Source organism: Anoplolepis gracilipes, chromosome 5 (genome assembly GCF_047496725.1).
Source record: "Anoplolepis gracilipes chromosome 5, ASM4749672v1, whole genome shotgun sequence".
NCBI classification, from domain to species: Eukaryota; Metazoa; Arthropoda; class Insecta; order Hymenoptera; family Formicidae; genus Anoplolepis; species Anoplolepis gracilipes.
In genome coordinates, this window is record NC_132974.1 from 5963637 (window position 1) to 5972286 (window position 8650).

The window sequence follows — 8650 nt, forward strand, 5'->3', positions numbered from 1 at the left end:
GAAATGAATTTTGAAGATAAGAAATCAAGATTTTAATATTAACATTTAATATTTCATAAAGATGTATATGATATTATTTAATTTAAAAATAGCCGTGTGAAGTTTGTTATATTTGTCGATTAAAAAAATTATATTATAAAATTATATTATAAAATTATAATTGTATTATAATTATATTATAATTTCTTTCAGATCAAGAATAATTATATATATATATATATATATATATAGATTTAAAAAAATTCTTTAACAGTATGCTAAATTACTCTATTTCAAGAATATTCTAATAAATATAGAATCTATGAAGAATAATAAAAAAATTTCTATTATATACAAAATTATTCTTTTCGCGAGACGTGTTACTCCCATATAAAATAGTAACATCATCTTTATTGTGTGCATATATTACAAGTCAGTAAATTAATTAAGGTACTCATTAATCGAGCCTAGTTGCAAATAAGCTGTCTACAATACTCTTCCCAACATTTCAAATATCAACAAAAGTCATTCCCTTTAAATTGTCGTTGACAAAGCGTTTTTGCTTTTGAAATTATCGAAAATGATCATTTTCCCATGATTATTGAACCTAATTCAGTACTTAGTTTTACCGATCAGAGACTGTCAGCAAAATATTTGAGATGCATTTCGTGTAAAATAAATTAGTGACAAACGTTAAAGGGTTACGCGATATACGAGTACTCATCCGCGCTATTTGCAGTACGTTCGATATATTGTTTATCTATGAGAGTTTCAATGCACTTTTTAATCATCCCAATGGAAGGTGCAAAAGTAACTTTCGATTGACTCAGCACCTAAAATAACATAGTTATGTTAAATTAAACATTGGTTTGCCAGATAGCCGAGTGCAGTTCATATCAAAATCACGAAATCGTTAAACTCACCTCTTGTATAAGCTGATTGTGTCTCAATAGTTTACGGCTCTTCATGATGCGAACAATAGCTGCTTGCAAGAACATTTTTCTGTCCTCGTCAACGCTGCGATGCGTAGCCTCCGCGTCTTGTGGCGCATCTCGTTGCAACACACCAGTCACGCGAAACTTGGTTCTCTTGTTGGAGTAATCGAAATTGAGCGTAAGGATGGTGTCCTCCTCCAATTCACTGGATTCTTCCGTAGATTTGTTAAGGATCTTGCAATCTACGAGACTAGCGGCATGCTTGACCAGTTGGTCGTGCGACAGACGTAACGATGCTGCCGCATCTTTGCACGGTATCGCGTCGCAGTGCTCGAAAAGCAATAGTAACGCCATTTGATATGTCTGCACGGTGACCAGATACGATTTCTTCAAGTAATTAAACTTGAGCTCGCCCTGACTCAAATGGTGCAACCACGTGAGCTTTCGGCCGCTAAACTGCATGTGATAAAACGTTTCGAAAGCTTGTATGGACTTTTCCAGCTGTTGTGGAACATGAAACGGCCCAGGGGATGGCGGCAGGGCGAGTGGCCAAGCACCTGCTTGCAATACTTTAACCCCGAAACCGGTGCCCAATTGATTCTCTCCGTCGCCTTCCCGTAAGGTCGCCGTAAATTTCGCGTTGAGATCCGCCGACACGGACATGTCTGTAAACATGCGATGAAGCTTGTTCGTGAACTCGTAACCACACGCTCGTTTCAGATCGTCGATCATCATCTCCTCGGCGTCCATCGATTGCGATTGTTGATGTATTAATCGCTTTGCCAACATACGCGAATAGAATTTTTGAAATACATCCTTGTCGTCGACATACTTGAACACAATTATGGAGCGTCTCAATTTGTCCTCGATTTCATTCTCGGACGCTGCCTTGGGTGACTTTTTTAACAGAGAGTCACAATATTTCGCCAGCTAAAAAAAAACATATATTTTGTCATATTTTATATATTAATAGAAATTATATTTTAATATCGCATCTGTAAGAAATTTACCAATTCTGGTGCTCGGACCGGTTGCTTTGGAGCGGGCCTGTAGTTCACGATGGCAGAACAAGCTTTGTCAAGAGCACCTACAAAACTCTGATCTCCTTTGAATACATCTCTAATCAGTTCCGAGTATTTAGCATGTACATTCAACATGCTCTCCACAAATTGCGTGTATACCTGACATTAAAACATATTTTTTTTTAAGCAGTTAAGCATAAATCCATGTAATATTAATTAGAACGTTTAAATATTTTAAGTATTAAAGTATTATATATTTACATTTTCTCCTTGTAAAGGTCCGATTGCTTGTAATCCTTGTTGCGTGATGTGTCGAGTGAGTTTTTGTACAAGTGGATCTAAACCTCCTGGTAAAGGCCTCAGCAGTGGATAAAGAAGAGCCAGATCTCGTTTACTCTCATTTTTAATCATATTTTCTGCTTCCGTATGAAGCCAATCGGCTTGCGCATCTACCATTTTTTCCTCACAACACGCTCTCACCTACAGCAAAACATGCTGTATCATCTATTGCCTTAAATTCATCGATTTTCAAAGTTCATACAAAGAATAAAAGCATACTTTTGGTACAGAACTCTTGTGAAGGAACTTATGTGCACGTGCTTCCTCTTGATTGAGTCTCCATGTTACTTTCTCCATATAACGTGTAACGTCCAATTGTTGCAGCAACGACATTGATTCCGTCGTATAAAATTCTCTGCTAGCTTCTAAGAAAGGTTCCTCGAAGGCTTCTTGGTACAACTAGCCAAAAGATAAAATTTAATGTAATAATTATTCCTCTTGGAAAAGAAAGAACTTTTCATCTCATAAAAAAACTTTAATTAAAGTAATAATATATTACATTTAATTGTCCCTTCATCTTGTACTCTTCTACCCGAACGAAGCTCTGTATAACACCACAAATAACGTCGGTTGGGGCAAGCAATTTCGAATCTCTATCGGCGTCGATACATATAAGTAGAAGTGAAACGAGCTTTTCTCTAAGCGGTATTATCATTTTTTTCTTCCAAATGTCCAAACCTAGCTCACCAATCTCCATCTGCTCTTGGCACTCTTCGTCCCTGTTGGAACTCGCCCCATAGATGAGTTCCGCTTCCGAAAGCTTCTGTTTCTTAATGTGTTGTTGATTGAGGTATAAGTACAAGCTATGTAAGTAATAAATGCCCTGCGAATACTCTGTCCAGGCCCGGTGATACGCCGAAAGCAGATCCGAATTGTCACTGTACGTTTCGACTTTTACCAATAAATGGTCTACATGGTTAACTAAAAATCTCTTTGTCTCGTCGTATAAACGATCTGCCAACGGTTCAGGATACGCAACACACAAAGAATAAACATCACTGCAATTATATACAATAATATATTATACATGTAATATATTTTATTTTTTTTCAACAATTAAATATAATTTTCAGATTTCATTTTTAAATACCTAAATCTATCATTCCATATAGCACGTGGGATATTTGCTAATGTTATTACTCCTTTGACAGTCTCTTGTAATTCATGCCAGGTTTGATTAAAATCCACTCTTTTAGGTTTTAGTGACATTCTTTCCAGAAATCACTGATTACTTGGTCTTAAAGTTAATAGCTCACTAATTCTGCAAGCTAAACTCACTGACGCTATAAACCTGCAATACAATAGTATTAGAAAATTTGTACTTCTTTTGCAATCTTGATAAAAATACACATTTAAGTATTTAAAAAAAGACTTGATTTATTTGAGAATTATTTTTAAGATTTTCTACAATTTGACAAAAGCTATGCACCAAGAGTACATTCTAAAAATAATCTTTAGAGTGTGCATAAAAACTGAGTTTACGAGGCTTTGTTCGAATGTTTTGCACATCATCGATTTAAAAATAACATAAAAGTAAAATATATACACTGCACACATTCACATCTCATGGCCGCTCTAATTCTCTCCCCTGCCTCGTCTGCGCTGTCAATTTATATAGCAGGCAAACACTCCCGCGAGAGTTTGAACCTTAATAAACGTGCAATAAACAAACACTCGGACGTAAACATTCGTCCGTTTAAAATCGTCCAACTCTGGCGCATAGTTTTTATTGCGAAATATCGATTGCGAACAAAGAGAGATATTCTCGGGATATTCGAACGACGGAATTACGACAGGCTAGACGCGTGCATTCGCCATCAAGCTGACACAGCCGACACAGCTGACTGGCTCGAGAGACGGCCCACGCGCGTGTTGCGTACCATCACTAACCAAGAAATTGTACAAAGAAGAGGTGTGCTCCAGGTTCCGGTGCTAATCCTCGTCTGCAACAACGATCGCGCGATCGTGCTCCGCAAACACGACGAGCCGTACTACCGGGCCGTTTATTTTTGGGGCGGGGGCGCGAATCATACCCTGCTGCGGCGAGATGCATGACATCCGCGACGACTCGGACGCATTTTCGAGGGGGCGAGGGGGGGAACCGAAACGGGTCGTTTTCACCGTCACGGTTCGCGCGCGTCAAATCGCGAACGTTCCAGAAAGCTTTCCTCTTGAACCTTCGAGAGACGCGACAATTTATTTCTCTTCTATGACCAAGCCACGAAACGTTCTCCGCTCGAACAACGCGGGGTAGCACTCTCCGTGTCTCTGCTTGCCAGATTCTCAGGAACATTGCACATCCATGCTCCCTTTTTTTTTTCTTTTTTTTTTTTTTTTTTTTTTTTAATAAGAATGTAAATGTGCACAACTCTCACTATATATATGTATGTACTTCGACGTCATATATGCTGCAAGTTCCAAATCTGTCAAACACATGTAGTGTAAAGAAAACGTAATGAATGTAAGAATGGCCAAGCGCCAAGTGTGTTTAATATCCATAATTATCCAATAGCAACGCAGTGCAGACACGAAATTGGCCAATCAAACGCTACTCTGAAGACTACGATGCGATTGGAGTGCTAATAAAAAATCACGTCATCAGAGAGAAGAACAACTATACTTTTATGTGATTCATGGTCGTGACTCGCATTTCGGTGCGTCCAATGTCTGTCTGACCTGGTTGACAGATTTTCTCTCTGTGAATTATTAATATTTACATTATAGAATTGTTATATTTACATCAGAGAAAAAATGGTGAGCAATTATCTATTAAATTATGTATTTTGTGCTTTTTATGTTTAATTATTCCGGGGAAGAATTTGTCTTTTAAATATCATGTAAACGATCGGAAAACAAACCGCGGATAGTTTATTAGAGGTTATATTACTGTCAATTGTACAGATGACATTGCATATTTCGCGATAAATACGAGAGGAAACTTGAAGTAATTGCAATTTATTATATGTTTCTTTGTTGTATTTTATAACGTTAATTTTAATTTGTATCACCCTTTTTTCTTGCAGAGTATTCTCGCGTACAATGGCGGTGCCGTGATTGCCATGAAGGGCAAGAATTGCGTTGCCATAGCGGCTGATCGCAGATTTGGCATACAAGCGCAAACGATAATGTGCGATTTCCAAAAGATTTACGAAATGGAGCCGCATTTGTACATCAGTCTGCCCGGACTTGCCACTGACACTCAGACTGTCATGGAGAGGCTACGCTTTCGCTTGAATCTTTATGAGCTGAAAGAGAATAGAAAGATCCACCCTAAAACGTTTACCGCGATGGTCTCGAACCTCTTGTATGAAAAGAGATTTGGGCCATACTTTGTAGAACCCATAATTGCTGGGTTGGACCCTGCAACGTTTGAACCATTCATTTGCAATATGGATTTAATAGGATCCAGAAACATAGCTGAAGATTTTGTAGTAGGTGGAACATGTACAGAGCAATTGTACGGTATGTGTGAATCGCTTTATGAACCGAATTTAGAGCCCAATGAACTGTTTGAGACTGTGAGCCAAGCTTTAGTCAATGCCTTTGATCGAGATGCGATATCCGGATGGGGTGCTGTCGTTTATATTATGTAAGTGTAATAATATATACATATGTAGAATAAATTTATAACAGAACATTTGACAGTATTTATACTAGTATTTCTCTTATATACAAATTAAATATATACGCTTCTGTTTCAGAGAGAAAGATAAGGTCACAAAGAGGACTATCAAAACGCGAATGGATTAAATACAATCTTTTTTTTTGTACCAGTATGCGTGGCAAATATTTCACAATTACTATTGTAATTAAGTCTAAGAAATGTAAACAAAACTTATAAGGTTTTTTAATTAAATCCCTAATATCCCCTTTTTTTTAATATCTAGTGAAATTGATTGTAAGATAAAATTATTTATATCTCTACCTATATTGTTCTGTACATATATGTTACATTAGTTTTTCATAAAATTTTCTATTAGCTCTTTCTGATATAATACTTTTATTTTTTAACTTTTCTTATCTGTTATTAATTTGATAATATATAAAAGAAAATTTAATAATTTTATTTCGTATAAGGAATATATGTGTGTGTCGCCATCTAATGCTAATGATGAAGAACTAAACGAAAATGGATCATGTGCGAAGGTGTATTTTGTAAAGTATTTTCAACAATGGTGATAACAAATTAATATTATCACTGATAAACTTATTGACAATGTCGATCAATACATTATGCGCTGCATTTCGCAAAATTGCAGTGAGCAGAATAAGTACGTATACTTGACAACTAAAATGTACATAATTAAATAATCAACCATAACCTAACGTTGTTTTATATATGATTTTACTAAATATGAGCACAATTATATATGTATTATTTATAGTGTTTATATAATTGTATTTCAGGCACTATTGCTACTGCAAGATGTTATTCAACACAGCAATCAAATTATGATGTGAATGTAATTTCCCATTTAACATCCAATAGTGTTGGCATACTAAATAATACTAAGTCTGATAGTATTAAATTTATACCAGGAACACTTAACATAGACTTTGGAATACGTACAAATGGAAACTTAATAAGAAATATTATTGAAATGCCTGTTACAAAGATTCCTCCATTGCAAGAGCCTATAAAGCGCTTACCTATTCAGTATGATTTACCTATATCGGAAAAATCTATAGACTTACCCACAATTGGAGAAGTCTTTGAGAAACAAGCGGTACGTTTAATTGTGATTAGGCGTAAAAAAATGAAGAAACATAAGCGAAGGAAGCTACGTAAGAAGATGCGTTTTGTATGGGCAAAACTGAGACATAAGCGAAACACAAAGAGAGAGAAAGCGTTTCAGGCAGAGCTAATTGCTAAAATTAAAGAAGCACAAGCATTTGACGCTAGGGCGTATGTTAAAGAGAGACTTCATATTTTGAACAAGGAAAGAATACCAAGGACCTTCAGAGGTGAGATTTTACCTGCTGAGATGATTAAACAATTTATAGATGAAAAGAAAGCAAGAAAAGAAGCAAAACGCAACAAACCTCGTTTAACTTTATAATTTATGTATAAATAATGTAAGAATAAATTGTATGTTAATTAATTTTCTTTGTATATTTACATATTACACATAAAATACACACAAATCAGAATTTGAAGATGAATAGTTAAGAAAAAACACGAAAATAATTAAATGAATAATGAATTCACTTTTTATTTTTTTTTTTTATAAAAGATAAGTCACTTTTACAGTCATTCATTAATTTAGAGCCTAACAATTGCATTTTATGAGTATATATATATATATATATAATACATGATATTTATATTTTTATTCATTGATTAATATTAATATCGATTCTAAATTATACGCAATGATGATTGAATGACATACTTGGCTAGTTGTGTTTTACAATAAATATATACTTGAAATAATTTTCGATATGATTCCATAAAATAATGGCTGTCATTGACATATATATATGACATGATCATGAATCTAAGATTGGCTTGTTTTCTATAATTTTGTGTTTGTAAATTCTTTGTATATAAGTAACTATCATTACATCCTACTTATGTATATACATACAGCATGTAATGACAGCGGTTTATATTTTATATCATACACAGTTTAATATTATAATGTAATAAACAGCACCATTTTTTTTCTTTGTGCATATTATTTTTATTAAGGCATATATTGAGTTTGTTTTTTTTATATCTCATAAGTGGGAAAAATTCTGAAGATAATAGTTGACTTTATATATTTTTGCTAATTTGTAATAAGATTTTATTATATTTATAAAATAGATAACATCTTTTAACCCATACAGCACAGATCATTGCAATTACATTGCAGCAACGTTACAATATTGTAAATTGCAATGAAACATTACAAAAACATTGTAAAGATATAAATCCACAAAATATCAGCATAGTTGTTGCAACGTAACATGAATATTTCGGAAAAATTTCAAAATCAAATTTTATATTTATATTTTTTAGGGTAAAACGTATAGGATATACATAAAATATGTAAAAGTTGAACTTAAAATAAATGTTTGTAATAATATTTATCTAAGAAATATTATATTATAAATTTATATATGTAAATAAAATTTATTATATGTAAATTTATAATATAATATTTCTTAGATAAATATTATTACAAACATTTATTTTAAGTTCAACTTTTACATATTTTATGTATTTCCTGTACGTTTTACCCTAAAAAATATAATTATAAAATTTTGATTTTGAAATTTTTCCGAAATATTCATGTTATGTTGCAATAACTGTGCTGATATTTTGTGGCTTTATATCTTTGCAATGTTTTTGTAATGTTATACATATAAATTATATATATAATTTTATGT

The 8650-nt window shown here is 33.8% G+C and overlaps 3 protein-coding genes across 10 annotated transcripts; 2 read left to right on the forward strand and 1 right to left on the reverse strand.

Annotated features, from left to right (window-relative positions):
- Window positions 1-370: 370 nt before the first annotated feature.
- Cul2 (cullin 2) lies at window positions 371-4727 on the reverse strand. Of its 8 annotated transcripts, none has more exons than XM_072891761.1 (8): window positions 4651-4727; window positions 3366-3566; window positions 2775-3273; window positions 2495-2674; window positions 2198-2416; window positions 1925-2095; window positions 903-1844; window positions 371-812 (listed from the first exon to the last, which is right to left on the reverse strand). In XM_072891761.1, exons 2-8 carry the CDS (start codon window positions 3482-3484, stop codon window positions 681-683), a joined length of 2262 nt encoding a protein of 753 aa, XP_072747862.1. In that variant the 5' UTR covers window positions 3485-3566; window positions 4651-4727; the 3' UTR covers window positions 371-680. The 8 variants fall into 8 exon arrangements, with proteins under 8 accessions (XP_072747862.1, XP_072747865.1, XP_072747860.1 ...); XM_072891764.1 differs by having other exon boundaries at window positions 4668-4686; XM_072891759.1 differs by lacking the exon at window positions 4651-4727 and adding an exon at window positions 4166-4613.
- Window positions 4728-4884: 157 nt separating this feature from the next.
- On the forward strand, window positions 4885-6116 carry Prosbeta3 (proteasome subunit beta type-3). Its single transcript, XM_072891792.1, has 3 exons — window positions 4885-5029; window positions 5299-5864; window positions 5977-6116. Exons 1-3 carry the CDS (start codon window positions 5027-5029, stop codon window positions 6023-6025), a joined length of 618 nt encoding a protein of 205 aa, XP_072747893.1. The 5' UTR covers window positions 4885-5026; the 3' UTR covers window positions 6026-6116.
- Window positions 6117-6375: 259 nt separating this feature from the next.
- On the forward strand, window positions 6376-8382 carry LOC140665549 (uncharacterized). The gene is made up of 2 exons (XM_072891791.1): window positions 6376-6546; window positions 6683-8382. Exons 1-2 carry the CDS (start codon window positions 6492-6494, stop codon window positions 7333-7335), a joined length of 708 nt encoding a protein of 235 aa, XP_072747892.1. The 5' UTR covers window positions 6376-6491; the 3' UTR covers window positions 7336-8382.
- Window positions 8383-8650: the final 268 nt, after the last annotated feature.

Coding starts and splice junctions, on each gene's coding strand:
- Cul2 (XM_072891761.1), bottom strand. CDS start 3,484: ATGTCACTAAAACCTAAAAGAGTGGATTTTAATCAAACCTGGCATGAA. Junction 3,274..3,365: donor ATATGGAATGATAGATTTAG/GTATTTAAAAAT, acceptor ATATAATTGCAG/TGATGTTTATTCTTTGTGTG. Junction 1,845..1,924: donor CGGTCCGAGCACCAGAATTG/GTAAATTTCTTA, acceptor GTTTTTTTTTAG/CTGGCGAAATATTGTGACTC.
- Prosbeta3 (XM_072891792.1), top strand. Junction 5,865..5,976: donor GGTGCTGTCGTTTATATTAT/GTAAGTGTAATA, acceptor CTTCTGTTTCAG/AGAGAAAGATAAGGTCACAA.
- LOC140665549 (XM_072891791.1), top strand. CDS start 6,492: ATGTCGATCAATACATTATGCGCTGCATTTCGCAAAATTGCAGTGAGC. Junction 6,547..6,682: donor AATTGCAGTGAGCAGAATAA/GTACGTATACTT, acceptor ATTGTATTTCAG/GCACTATTGCTACTGCAAGA.